Source organism: Neofelis nebulosa, chromosome 4 (assembly GCF_028018385.1).
Source record: "Neofelis nebulosa isolate mNeoNeb1 chromosome 4, mNeoNeb1.pri, whole genome shotgun sequence".
NCBI classification, from domain to species: domain Eukaryota; kingdom Metazoa; phylum Chordata; class Mammalia; order Carnivora; family Felidae; genus Neofelis; species Neofelis nebulosa.
This window is the reverse complement of record NC_080785.1, coordinates 180401-194839: the sequence shown is the minus strand read 5'-3', so window position 1 is coordinate 194839 and position 14439 is coordinate 180401. Positions and strand designations below refer to the sequence as shown.

The 14439-nt window shown below is 50.8% G+C and overlaps 1 protein-coding gene across 2 annotated transcripts in view; it reads right to left on the bottom strand.

The window, feature by feature from the left end:
- VIPR2 (vasoactive intestinal peptide receptor 2) overlaps window positions 1–14439 on the bottom strand; it is a 70961-nt gene that overhangs the window by 35752 nt on the left and 20770 nt on the right. The window contains exons 3-4 of one of the 2 annotated variants that reach the window (XM_058723607.1): window positions 10180–10287; window positions 4733–4830 (exon numbers count right to left, since the gene is read on the bottom strand). In XM_058723607.1, coding sequence (XP_058579590.1) covers window positions 4733–4830; window positions 10180–10287 — 206 coding nt within the window. The remainder of the gene's footprint in view (window positions 1–4732; window positions 4831–10179; window positions 10288–14439) is intronic. The other variant, XM_058723608.1, reaches the window with a different exon arrangement.

Sequence of the window (14439 nt, the reverse complement as noted above, 5' to 3'; positions counted from 1 at the left end):
CATTCCACGGGCTGGGGCATGGGAAAGGACACAGGGCAGCTGCTGGTGTGACCCCTGTGGGTCCCTGGGGGTGCTCCTTAAATCCCGTAATGTGATGAAGCCCTTTATGCAAAGACCCAAAGATAAATGGCCCAAGAGGAAAATGCTCCTACGCCAGGGCACACACCGGAAGGTGGTTTTGGTGGGAGGGGGACATAGACTAGGAAGACTGCCATATGGAAACCAGGGACCCAGTGACAGAGGGAGTCTGAGCCAAGCCTGGCCAGCTTCATGATTTCACTGTGAAGACCAGAAAACCGAGGCCCAGACCATTGCCAAACCCCCTTGCGACTCATGGGCCCCCTTGGTCCAAAGTGAGAAGCAGCTTCAGCAGCATCGTTCCTGCCATTGTCTGAGAGGGTCTTTGACACTTTTTTCTTCCATGTCTTCGGACCCTCTGGGGTCTTTGGACACTCTCTTTCTCCATGGGACTCCCCCTTCCCGACTTCATTTTATTTGGTGATTCCTTTGCCATTGTAGACAAGCCTGTGGCTTTGGTGGAGGCTAACTTTTTTCTTGAACTTAATTAATTTTGAAGTCAACAAAGATTGCACACACAATACCCAGAGCAGAGCTGCTGTGTGAGAGCAGGAAATCCAATCAGAATCATAAAACCGGGAGGAGACTGAGCCACTGATGAGCCGAGGAGTGACATCAGAAGTGGAGTTCATTAGGCTCACGGCAAGGCTGTCCCCCCCCAGCTGGGCTCTGACCCACCAGGCCCTCTGTGCCGCTGCCCCGCCACATGCTTTCCATCTTTGACAGGATTCCTTAAACAAGCAAGTATTCAAGGTATTTGAACAGCGGAAACTGCAATCAGGGAGAAAAATTACTCACTGTGGTTTTGTGCCATCATTTTCTTCTCTTGTACACGTTAAAATATTTTGACTTTCTAATCCATTAGTAGGGAATATGCGTTCATGATATTTGTAGAATCTCCAAAATGTTTAATTAAGAAGAAAAATAGCTTTTCAAACTGGATGGAAAAGCATCAGAAAAGTAGGGATGCTCTGTGCTTCATGCAGGCAGGATTCAGTTCCAGGCTTTTCCAAGGACCAAGCGGACCCAGAAGAGTTTTCCATCAGTTTCCCTGGGAAGTGTGACCCGAGGGAAATGTAGAGAAGGAGGAGCTGCCGGCTTTGAGTTGGGAAGTTGCTAGTATTGCCTCAGATGTCAGTTAGTTCCCAGCTCCTGCTCACCCGCGACTCCAGTACAACCAGGTTGGGTTCATGGTAACTGAGGACAGACTCAGAAACTTGTGGTTCCCAAGAAATGCTTGTTTGTTGAATGGATGAATGAGGACGGGCCCATCCTCTTACAGGGACCTACAGCTGGCTCTGAATAAATGCTGCTCGGGATGTCTTGGGATATTCTGCTTCCACCCCACACAGGAGCCTGGGACGCCTGCACGCAGTGGAACGAGAGGTGTGGGTGGTCGAACTTGGGTGTCAGAGCCCCCACCCCCCTGGCCACAGAGATCCAAGACTTTCCTGGTCGTTGGGACCTGTTGTCTCGCCCCTGAAATGGTCTGACAGCCGTCCACCAGGGTCACCTGGGAGGCAGGTGACACGTGACAGTGCTCCTGGAGCCCTGCTCATCGTGAAGTGGGGCAGTCTCCGTTCCTGGTCAGAATTCAGGGTCTGCAGAACAGGCCCTGTGAACTCTTCTTGCTACAGAAACCATCCTGACACTGGGGGTAAATTCTGTACCAGTTCAAGTTTTATTCTTAGAAAGCCAACAAGACCGTCTCCCGGGTTGGCCATATTAAATAGCTAAACAGCAGTTGGAGACTAGTCTGGAACCGGAAATCCACACGTATCTGCCTTTGAAAACATGTTCTCAATTTAGATCCAACATGAACAGGTCAGCGACTTAGGACTATGCTCTATCAGCAGCCAGGAACATGGCACCAGTCCCCCCATCTTCCAGCTGGGGCAGCTTAAGCCAAATGGCTGCCACAGCTGTCGGCCACCATGTTCAGGGCTTTCTAGCACCTCACGTTTCCTGCCCGACAGGGAACTCATGAGAGGCCGACATCTCACTGGGACTTCTTGCAAAATCCAGTAAATATACAAAGAACGATATGAAATACGTCCAAGGCTGAGCATCACTCTGGCGTGTAGCACAGCCCCCCACAATGTGCAAAGTCCGAGGTGATTAGACCCCAGGATGCGCACGACGGCTCTTACCTGGAGGCAGAGGACAGATGGGAAGCAGGCGAGAAGGAAGAACTGACAGGGTGTTCCGTGGCGTTAAATTCTGAATATGTGGGGCGCCTGGGTGGCTCAGGTGGTTGAGCATCTGACTTGATTTTGGCTCAGGTCATGATCTCACGGTTTGTGGGTTAGAGCCCCACATAGAGCTCTGTGCTGACAGCGTGGAGCCTGTTTGGGATTCCTTGTCTCTCTGTCTCTCTGTCTCTCTGTCTCTCTCTCTCTCTCCCCTCCTCCCCCGCTTGCTCTCTCTCAGAATAAATAAACTTAAAATTTTTCTGAATATGTTACATTTTAGTGACGTCCTGAGATGCTCTGTGTCTACCCTCTCTGTTCACAAGCCCGGCTGAGGGTGGAAACCACTGCTCGCATGTCTTGGCACATGCGGGACGGAGTGCACTGGTGCAGTTCCCTGTGTCCCGGGTGCACACAGGTCGCCAAGCGGCTCCTGCTGGCCAGAGAGAACACAGGTGCCACAAAGGTGACTGCATGCCAAGGGGGAGTGAAATACATTTGACGCAAAAAGTCAAATTTCAGTGATTGTGCACAAGAGAAACAGAGCTGGGGCCTCTGACCGTGTCCTGTTTTCTCTGAGCCTCAGTTTTTCTATCTGGAAGGTGGTCTGTCATGAAGACTAGATAAGAGGTGGGGGAAATTTGGGCAGGTTAGTCAAAGTGCACAAACTTTCAGTTATAGGATGAATGAGTTCTGTGTCTCACCAAAAAAGAAGGTAAATAGGTGATGGATAATTAGCTCGATTGAGGTATTCATTTTACAATGTATATGTACATATACCCATCAAAACATCACACGTACCGTGTACAGACATGCCTTGGGGATACAGTGGGTTTAGTTCCAGACCACCACAGTAAAGCAAATACTGCAATAAAGGGAGTCAAATGAGTTGTTCGGTCTCCCAGTGCTTATAAAAGTTATGTTTACACCACAGTGTAGTTTCTTAAATGTACAACAGCATTATGTCCAAGGAAATAATGCACACACTTCTGTTAAAAAATGCTTTACTGTTAAAAAATGTTAATCATCATCTGAGCTTTCAGTGAGTCATAATCACTGATCACAGATCACCATAACAAATACAATAATAATGAAAAGGCTTGAAATATTGTCAGAATTAGCAAAACGTGACACAGAGAGACGACGTAAGCAAACGGTGCTGGAAAAACGGCCCCCAGAGACTTACTCGACACAGGTTTGCCACAGCCTTCAACTTGTGAAAGCACAGTATCCGCCACGTGCAGCAAAACGAGGTGTGCCCGGACCTTAAGTATGTACAATGTTTGTCACTAACACCTCAATGGGAAAAGACCGCATGAGACAGTACTGGTAACTGACCCGGCGCCCAGTACGGCTCAACACTGTCCACTCTTCTAGCACTCCTCCCTCCCTGACTACTGGCCAGGCATCCAATTAGTGAGAAATCGGCTAAAATGGAAGCTACTTCCTCTTCTAGAATTTAGTGATTTGGTGGGGAAAACTGGCTTTTAACCATAAACCTTAGTGAGGAGAGCAAAGACAGCCCCTCTATAAAAAAGGGGCGTGAAAGATGATCCCGCAGGAAATCGTATCTGACGGTGACATCAGTACCAGTCTCACCAGCGGCCGGATGGCAGGGCCCAGGGTTGGCGGGAGGTGCACGAGTAGCTAGGTAGGCCCTCAGGCTCTTTCAAAGGGCCTCGAGTATGTTCCTACACAGCAGACGTCTGCGGAAACACAGCACGACTTCAGGGTAAGGAGGCGTTCACCTGTCCGTATGGCGTCAGGGGTGAGTGAATGTAGCCCAAGGGGCAGGACAGCGATCTGGTTTCCTGGTGGTACACAGAGTAAGACTACAGTGGTACAACGTTGCAGAGTGAGTGTTCCGGAAAGAACAGCGACGCCAGCCCTGAGGCTGTGGGCTGAACCCACAGACAGGACCCCGAGCAGAGTTGAGCGGACTTGATTTGACACATCATTTAAGTGATCGCATTCTCAGAAAGGGGTCATCTTGAGCACACCGCCACGGCCCCCGTACACCATGCCGACCCCCAGCACAGCCCCCAGCGCGACTTGGGCACTTGGCCAGAGACATGCTCCCTCTCGGTTTGCAAACACCCTCTATGCCCAGTTCTGTCCCCTGCTGCTGGCTCGGGGTCACAAAACTACCGCGGGGCTACTTGACAGCCCACGTTGTGGCAAAGCCTCAAACCCATCGGGGGAACGGATGCTCGTTAAAGCTCACTTCAGGCAGGCAGTGCCGCTCAGACACACTGAAGGTAGGCGAAGAGAGCCAGGCTTTCCGCCTCCACAACGGCAGAACAAGAAATGACTCCAAGTGCCTGGCGCAGAACTGAAACAGGGCCGTTAAGAAGTAGAGGAAAGGAAACCTGCACAATTCTCGCAGGGTAGCAAATGGACGCTGTTTTGTGTGCACTTCTGGAAAAGGGGCTGAAATGTGCAGGGAACCATGCAGGGGCCCTTACCTTGCTCTCGTCCTCAGGGTCATTATAGCCACACGCGTCTATGAAATCTGGAAACATCTCTGACCACCCATCACTTGTGCAGTTTTTGCTTATGTTTCCTAGAAGGTAAAGTTCAGGTGTCAGGTCTGTGGGTCCACGACAGCGGCCTTAGCAGCGACAGCGTGGGCAGTGCTTGGAGGTATGTGCATTCACCTGCCCGGGCTTCCCACCCATGAAACCTGGGTTGTGCAGGGCCTCGGTGGCTCAAGGGAGAGCTTCTGTGTCGCGAAGCACAGTGGTGGTGCCCGTAGCTATGCCGGCGATGGCTGCAATGTCTGGTGTTATCATTATGGAGCACGGTGGGCAACTTGTGTTCTGCCCAGTGACGGACCATTCTGGAGCCCGCTATCCCAGTCCACCCTCACTCAGCTGCCCTGGGCACAGTGACCAGGGAGCACAGGCCCTCTGACCACTGATGTTGGGACCAGGGAGCAGGGACCACTGACCACTGATGTTGGAGGAAGAGACTGTGGGTGTAAGATTTAAATCACATAAGGTAAAGGCAGTTTTGATCTTACAGTACCATTTTTTTTGCTCCTAATTAATGTAAATGTGTATGTTAAACTCAGGGATGCAATGTTCCCTCAGGCTACTGAAATGAAAGTGTCCTCAGCAGGTGACCACAGTCATTGAGTGGTGATGAGTGAAATCAGGGCTGGGCACTGGTGGCCTGTGAGGGGGGCGGGCGGGGCTGGGGCTCACTGGGTGGGCTTTGGGAGGCTGGAGCCCGGGAGGCCCTTCCTGCCTTGGTGATCCCTACCAGCGGCTGACCCCCCAGAGGGTCCTCTGTGACTCACAGCCCCAGCAAATCTTTCCACTCACACGAGCCCAGACTGTAAGGCAGACTTGGTGGGCATGACTGCTCATGTTTCACCTGAGAAAATGAGATTCTGAGGGTTCCGTCACACGCCCGAGGTTCTGCAACGACTGAGCCGCAGAGATAGGTTTTTGAACTCAGAAACTCCTTATTTTGTCAACCCCAGGGCAGCCTACGTGTTCACCCGCTTTGATCTATTAATCAGACAAAATTGAAAGCAAAGTGCGTTCACATGGAGGTGATAATATGTGTAAGCGATTCCTGGCATGCCGTGTGGAGGCAGGTGGGAGGGCCCAGACCCTGACCTGCTGGCAAGTGGGGAGGGGGTCTCAGCAAAGCCCCCGGCAGCATCACCTGGGCTCATGCTGCCCGGTCGCTCTCCAACACCACCGTCCCGTGCATTTTTCTGACTCCAGGCCCCCAACCCTCCTCCTGCTCCACCCCCAGAGGGTGTCCCAGGGGAGTCTGGGGGCGGCTGGAGGGCAGGGACCATAGTAGGGAGTGGAGGCAAGACAGAGTCCTGGGAGATGAGGCCCCACTGCCCTATTTTATAGATAGGGAGACAGGCCCACAGGAGATAAAGATCTGCCCAGAGTCAGGAATCAGAACAGCAGTGGGAGTGGTTGTGGCTGCATATGGCTCGCTGAGCTCCTGCTGTATGCCAGGCTTGGTGCCCAGGCCCCCATTTAACCCTGAGACTACATGGGGGCCCTTTAGTGGTCCTATGTCACAGGTGGGGGACCTGAGCCGACAGGCGAGGGGCCCTGTTCCAATCCCAGGCAGTGGTCTCCTCGTCTGCACAGCACACCTGCTGTCTGGCCCTCATTGCCCAGCTCTTGGGACCTGTACCTGAGCTCTGCGGATGCGGCCAGGAGTGGGCATTGAGCCAGTCATTCCTCATTAATACACAGCAAACACTAAAGAAGACACTGAAATGTCAAGATCCCACACAGGTTCTCCATTTTGCCTGGAAGACACCTGGAGGCAGAGGCAGAAGGCATGCTTCCAGGAAATGCTTGAGGCAGCAATGTGTAGAGAGGGGCCTGGGAGGTGGGAGGGGGCCTGGAGGGGGGTGAGCGAGGGGCCGGGAGGTGAGAGGGAGACCAAGGAGGTGAGAGAGGGGCCGGGAGGTGGGAGGAGGCCTGGGGGGCGGGTAAGCGAGGGACCGGGAGGTGGGAGGGGGCCTGGGGGGGGTGAGTGAGGGGCTGGGAGTTGGGAGGGGGCCTGGGGAGGTGAGTGAGGGGCCAAGAGGTAGGAGGGGGCCTGGGGGGGGGTGAGTGAGGGGCTGGGAGGTGAGAGAGAGACCAGGGAGGTGAGAGAGGGGCCCGGAGGTGGGAGGGAGCCTGGGGAGGTGAGCAAGGGGCCGGGAGGTAGGAGGGGGCCTGGGGGGTGAGTGAGGGGCTGGGAGGTGGGAAGGGGCCTGGGGAGGTGAGCGAGGGGCCGGGAGGTGGGAGCGGGCCTGGGGGGGTGGCTGAGGGGCTGGGAGGTGAAAGAGAGACCAGGGAGGTGAGAGAGGGGCCAGGAGGTGGGAGGGAGCCTGGGGAGAAGAGAGAAAGTCCAGGGAGGTGAGAGAAAGTCCAGGGAGGTGAGAGTGGGAACATATAGGAAAAGAGGGGAAGCCACAGCTTTATGACTCAGGAGCTTGGACCTCCTTCTCCCTCCTCTTTGAGTGGACCGCTTCCCCACCCTGGCTCTGTGGGTGCCATCTGCTCAATGGGAACCTTCACCACTTTGTGAGGACCTCCCAGTCTTTGTGAACTCTTCCTGCTGTAGTCCCAAGTTTAGCAGCCATGCCTGGCGCCCTGAGCAGAGCAGTGACAAGTGTCGCTCTCGCGTGCTCCCCAAAGCTGATTATAAGCTCACTGGGTGTAAGTCTGTGAGGGTCCTTGGTCGTCTGCAGAGGCGGGGAGGGTGAGTGTGCCTGCACAGGGAGCACTGTGCCTATTGGGGCGTGGGGGTCCCTGCCCTCCAGACGACCCAGTCTGATGTGAGAGCAGCTCCCAAGTGTGAGCTCTGTGTTGCAGGCACTGCGTTAGGCTCCATAGCCCTCAGGGTAAGGTCTGACCACAACCCCAATGCCTAGCTAGTTTCGGGACTCACTCTTGTCCCCCCGGGACAAGTTGGCAGAGCCAGAACTCAGAGCCAGGCTGCTTGGCTGCAGGGCCTGTGCTCTGGACCATTTTGTTGTCCATCTGTTTGGGCTTTCCCTCCGATGCAGTCACACCCACTGTCTGCCTGCCCTGGAGAAGCGCTAAGTGAGCAGGAACCACCATGCCCTAAGGGGTCAACTCTTCAGAACAAACCTTAGTCTATGAGCCTGCCTCCCTCCTCCACTTGATGGTTTGTCGCAGTCCCTTTTAAAGATTCATCCTCGGTGCTAAACTGAGTCCCCACAGCTTTCCTGTCACTCTGCTGGCCTGTGGGAGTGGATTTGCACCCCATATCCTAGCACAGCTCAGAGGGGCCTCCCACAGACCCTGGAGCTCATGCAGCATGAAGACAGCAGACAGCAAGGTGCTGGTTGCCATGACATCATCTAGAGAGCCCACCCAATTTCCCGCTACTGGAGGTAGGAGAACTCAGAAGAGAAAACAATTTTCATGAAAGCACAGATCTGTCTCTTGAACATCTGGGTCTATGGGCTGAAACAGTCACAAGTCACTCTATGATCTGGCTCTCCCCACAGGTCACTGTGGGAGCAACTATCACATTCTAAGTGCTTTCTGCTAACTGGGAAGTAACATACAGATTCAAGCCCTACTGGTTCTTAACTGTATTTCAAGACCACACTTTATCCCTGCCAAATTTCCTATTTGAGGCCTCCACCCATTGCCATCCAATGCCTGTTGGCCCCAGCCCCAGCCCTACCCAGCCCCCAGCTCCGGATTATGTTCACGTTTCTCTAAGGCCCACACTCTGTCCAACACTCCTAGAGACTGCATTCCATGTGGACCACAGTTTGTCGACAGTCTGTGTAAGTGCCTCATGGTTCACATGTTTTGTGACCAGTTAAATAAGGGGATGCATATACTTTTCAGATCACCTAGCTGTTTTATACAGACTCAGGAGAATTCCCTAGTAGTAGAGATCTCCCCACAACAGCAAGGCAGTGTCATGCTCCCTGTTTGGATAAAAAAAGAGCATCAAGCATTTAACCCAAGGCAGACACGGAGTCTTCATTCTCCATAGCAGCACAATGACTCATAGCAGAGCCAGATTCTAGCCTGACCTGGGCTGGGTGCCCCAGGTGGCTCCCCTCTGGCAGAGGTTAGGTGCTCACAACAGGTGGCCCATTCTAGCCTGACCTGGGCTAGGTGCCCCAGATGGCTCCCCTCTGGCAGGGCCACAACAGGTGGCCCAGAATCAGAACTCTTGTGCTCTCCAGTGTGCAACCCCCGGCTGCCCCCTGGAGGCATTTAAAACCTACCCTCTATTAGGGGAAGCCTAAGTCTATGCCAATTCATTTGAGATTTCTGGGAGAATATTTATAGTCCAAACCATTCAGTACAAATGTTATTGATTAGATAGGATATTTTTTAGAGTTTAGATTTTCTAAAATAATTTAGTTTTTCTGACTTGAAGATGACCAATGTTGCTTATGCAGGTATGACCCCAAGTCCCCTCAAACTGCTTCATTGACTAACTCAGGAAGAGTCTCACCTTGCAAGTCACAGGGATAAAAGGAAACCTTTCTTTTCCTCCATCCCAACCTGTGCCACAAATTTCTGCTTGAAGTGTTTCAACAATTCTACTTCTCAAGAGTTTTTACCCTGTAACGCTTGCTCAAGATGAAAAAAAGTTCTCTACAGTGCTTAAAAGTATCCTGCCTTTCTGATTTCCAGATGTATCTCCTCTTTTCTATTCTTCCGGATAGATTTCTTCATGTTATAAAAGTCTGGATCCTTTACAAGAGAAAACAAAAACCACAGCACAGCACAGCACAACCACCTTCCTGGGAACAAGCCAAGAGATGTTGTGGCAGTGTGTGGAGAGCAAAGGCGCAGGACCGGTGGCACGCCAGCCCTGCCAGCCCCTCCGGACCCTGGAGACAGAGAGACAGTGAGTCTTCTGACCACATGGAGCCGGTTCAGAAAGTGGGAGCTGGGAGCTGAGCTCGGTCCAATGAGCAAGATGTTTCCTGTAGATGAGAGACTGCTTCTGGGCTTGAGGAAAGCCTGGCCACTGTCCCTGAGCATCAGGGCGCCTCAAAGCATCTGGAGGACGCTCTCTGATGGCTCACGGACACCCACGAGTGGCAGGGAGGCACAGGACTGCACGGATGTTTTCCTCAGCGCCTGAAGCCAGTGGCTCCTCGTCTGCATTGCCGCCCGCCCCCTTTGGGGCGCTCCCGTATCAGGCTCACTCGTCCATGCTTGTTCCAGGCCTGCTCTCCCCTGCTGTTTCCCTTGAGGTGGCTGACCTGGCAAGAAGCTTCTCATCCTCCTGCTCCTCAAACCAGCTTAGTAGATGATGGCACAGCTGTTCCCTGACTCAGTAAAGGAAACCAAGGAGCCTGCTTCCTGCTGCCTTCCATGGAGAAGCCAGCCCATAGCCTCTGCGGGGGTTTAGACACAACGCTGACAGACGGTACCTGGTTTGCTGTAAAAATTGCTGAACACTGTAGGACAGGGCACTGTGACAGTCTCGCCTACGTCCGCAGGGCGCCAGCACGTAATGTTGTCCCAGACGCCAGTGCAGGCTAGGAGGAGAGAGACAGTGTAAGAAGGACTAACCAGTGCAATGGAAGCATACACGTGGCTGCTTGGGGGATGCCTAGGTCAGCAGGAGCACATCTGTTCAAAGGCTTTGCAAGTAGATAGTCCCTTACTTAGGTAACTATCTTGCAAATTACCTTTTTGTGAAACAAGTTTGCACCAACAGAATTGCTGAGAATATAGTTAGCGTCTGAGTTCATTTTAATCAGGTTTGGAGAAATAACCAGATGTGTGGTAGAAAGTATTTGAGTAATCCAATGTGCAATGTGCACTGATGAACTTTAATAGAATCGTTACTTCTCTCCTGCTGAGGTGCTTCCCCCAGTGTGATAATATGGGTACTCTTGAAGGCTTAGGTTCCCCTGGATGAAAGCATACTTCTGCTTTTAGGGAATCTGACTTCAAGGATAATTTGCACATTTAAATATTTGATAAGATTTACTTGATTTAAAAAAATTTTTTTAACGTTTATTTATTTTTGAGACAGAGAGAGACAGAGCATGAATGGGGGAGGGGCAGAGAGAGAGGGAGACACAGAATCTGAAATAGGCTCCAGGCTCCGAGCTGTCAGCACAGAGCCCAACACGGGGCTCGAACTCATGAACCTTGAGATCATGACCTGAGCCGAAGTTGGACGCTTCACTGAATGAGCCACCCAGGTGCCCCAAGATTTACTTGATTTTAATAGTCAAGATGACATCTATGTGATGAAATCTTAGGTTACCCTCATGCAGTTATCAAATAACCTAATTTGTATAATGTTATGACTTAAGTCATTCTCCAGATCTCTTACAGGGTCTTAGCAACCACCACACCCTATGCAAGGATACAAACGTGCCAATCATCCAAGGTGAAAGGCAATGACCTCTCAACGTCACACAAACCATGACAATCCACATTTGAACCCAAGGCTTTTTACTACAAGTCCCAGGTACTGATACTGTATTCATTTCAATATTGGAGGTGCTAGCCTAGGTAAAAACAAACAAACAACAGTTCTGACATGCCATCCAGTCCTGCACAGGAACCGTACAAAAACACCAATGAAGTATTTACATTCTTGGTTCGAGCACAGGAGTGTTTTAGCTCAAGAATGCAGATGCCTCTGATAAGTTGGGTATAAATCAAGTTTTGCAGGTGAAAATACTTTCTAGAAGTTTTAAAAATAAAAATGGGGCACCTGGGTGGCTCAGTCGGTTGAGCATCCTACTTCAGCTCAGGTCATGATCTCACTCCTCCGTGAGTTTGAGGCCCGCGTCGGGCTCTGTGCTGATATTATGGAGCCTGCTTGGGATTCTGTCTCTCCCTCTCTCTCTGCCCCTCCCCTGCTCATGATCTGTCTCTCTCTGTCTCAAAAATAAATAAAGACATTAAAAAATTTTTTTTAATTTTAAAAAATAAAATAAAAATGAAAATATATTCATTCTAAAAATTTAATTAGATACCAATGATTAAGTGAGTAATAAATTCATACTATATTAATGTCCTTACATATGTGAGGAAAATATTGCTCTTAAAGAAATATTCAGAATAAGTCATCAAGTACAAATGAGTCACTAGCTACTCCACGTTGTGCCTAGGCTGAACAGACCAGGGCAGGGAGTGGCCCTGCAGTGACACCACACATGATGCCTCCGGACGCCGGCACAGGAGGGCAGGTGCTTGCTGAGCCTTGGATAAGGCAGGTCAGGGCCGGGGTTCCCAACAGAGCTCCAACGAGGGGGAAAGTGAGGTGTCCAGGTCTCCAGGGAAACACAGCAGTGGCCAAGCCTCTCCACGGTTGGGAAAGCAGTGTGTTCTGACCACTGGCCGTTGGTCATTGTGAAGGTTCAACCGTCCTCACCACAGAAATGACAAATTTCTGCTTAAATAATGAAATCTTAATGGAGACATATTAAATCCACGGGTTCATTTCAGTCACTTTTCCCATTATAGTAAGATTTGAGTTAAGTACCTAGAGTCTGATGGGTCAATCCCTTCAATCGCTGGCAAGCCATCCCTTTATTTGTGCATTTACTGGACCCACGTGTAGCGGGCAGTGCAGGAATCAGAGGCTGTTGTGGCCTTCCCACCTACGGTGAGCGGGGAGAGCCATCTGCCCGGCCCTGGGGCCGGGGCGCAGGAGGATGGCAGGCTGGTGATGAGGCATCCACACCTGTGGGGAGTCTGAGGGCTGGAGACCGCCAGTGACGCGTCCATGGCTTCTCTCTCCTGCTTCCCAATCTCACAGCAATGACACCCACAAGTGTGAAAGGGTTGCACCCAGAGATGTCGATAAACTTTGAAGATCAAAAGCATACATGTGCTAAATAATGAGGCAGCACCCACAGCAGGGCGAGAAGCAAGAGGAAGGCGGTGTTTGCGCACTGGAGGGGCCCCGGACGCAGGACGCCGGGCGCGGGGTGACTGAATTCGAGAGGATCACGTCAAGTGTGACTTCTGAGCATTGAGACTTCCATCCTTCCTTCCCCCATCAGTTGTTTGTGGAGGCTGACTTTTTTTTTTTTTTTTTTTTTTTTTTTTAAATTTTTTTTTTCAACGTTTTTTATTTCTTTTTGGGACAGAGAGAGACAGAGCATGAACGGGGGAGGGGCAGAGAGAGAGAGGGAGACACAGAATCGGAAACAGGCTCCAGGCTCCGAGCCATCAGCCCAGAGCCTGACGCGGGGCTCGAACTCACGGACCGCGAGATCGTGACCTGGCTGAAGTCGGACGCTTAACCGACTGCGCCACCCAGGCGCCCCATGTGGAGGCTGACTTTTGCCACCTAACTGGAACAGGACCACGGGAGGCCCCAGACCAGCCAGGCCAACTGGGGCAGGAGGGTGGGGGCCCAGGAGAAGAGGCTCTAAGGAAGAAATGGCACTTTATGATAACCTCACGTTATCCAATTGTCTTGAGAGTATTTTGTTGTTCTGGTACAAAGTTTGATGCCTAATTACCAATAGATACATAGAAAATGAAGGAATAGAAAAGCCAGGCATTTACTGTTCCAGGAAAAGCATAAAGTTAGACAAGGAAGGAAATATTGATTGTTACGTGGTCAGCTGTGATCATAATAATGCAAACCGACAATTGCGACGTGACCGCTGGAGGGCAGATTAGAGGACGGATGGAAGTGTGACAGGCGGGGCCATTCCCAATAAAAGAACAGTATGAACGAAGATAGTACATTTGGGAGCAGAGACTAGTCTGAACAATGATGAGCAGTGTGGATTGTCTAAGACACAGCGGCCAGGGGAGGCAGTGAGTCAGGCCTGCACGGGGAGCTTACTGTTGACATGCACTCGTAGCAGAGTCCCTCTGAAAGGAGGAAAAGTCTGTGCATATCAAATAGACTCTGAAAGGTTACCCGACCGAAGTTAGCAACCATTCCTGATGGTCAAAAACTCCAAATAAGAAAATAATATAGGACACTTTAATAGGACAAAGACCGTTTGTTTAAATTAGAAAGTATTATTAGAGATGGCTAAACACAGTGTGCAAGCAAAGTCAGGAACCTGGCTGGAAACTTGCTATCACCATTGTTATTTAACAAAAGCCAGCAGTTTTAGCTAAAACAGTAACTAAAAGAAAATGAACCCAGCAGGTACATTGCTATAAAACTGAGAAGTCCCAGAGCTGCACTTTCCAGTATGGCAACCCCTTGCCACATGTGACCATTTAAATTTAAATCTAAATTAGTGACGACTAAATACAATAAGAATTCAGTTCCTCAGTCGCAGTAGCTGAATTTCAAACTGGAGCTCAGCGGCCAGGCGTGGTTTGTGGCTGTGACATCACAGCTCAGGTGGAAAACACGGCTGTCTTCACAGGAAGTTCTCTCGGAGCTCTAGTTAAAGGAAGCCACCAAACAGCCCACTAAAAGCCACTCTTCCAAACTATCAAGAAGCTTAAAGCGAAGAGAGAAAATGGAGCCTGTCATTGCTGTCTCTGTACTCTAGTGCTGAATGTAAGCCAGTCCGGACAGGTGAGACTGTCTCCCTCTGCTGGTTTATCAGCCAAAAGTGCCCACGCACATTATCTGAAATACTCTATGAAGAAATATGTGAGACTTTTTTGGTAAAAAATGTATTTTCCACTTATCACACAAATATTTTCTGTCTTTCAAAACCCACCAAAGAGATGTGGAAGAA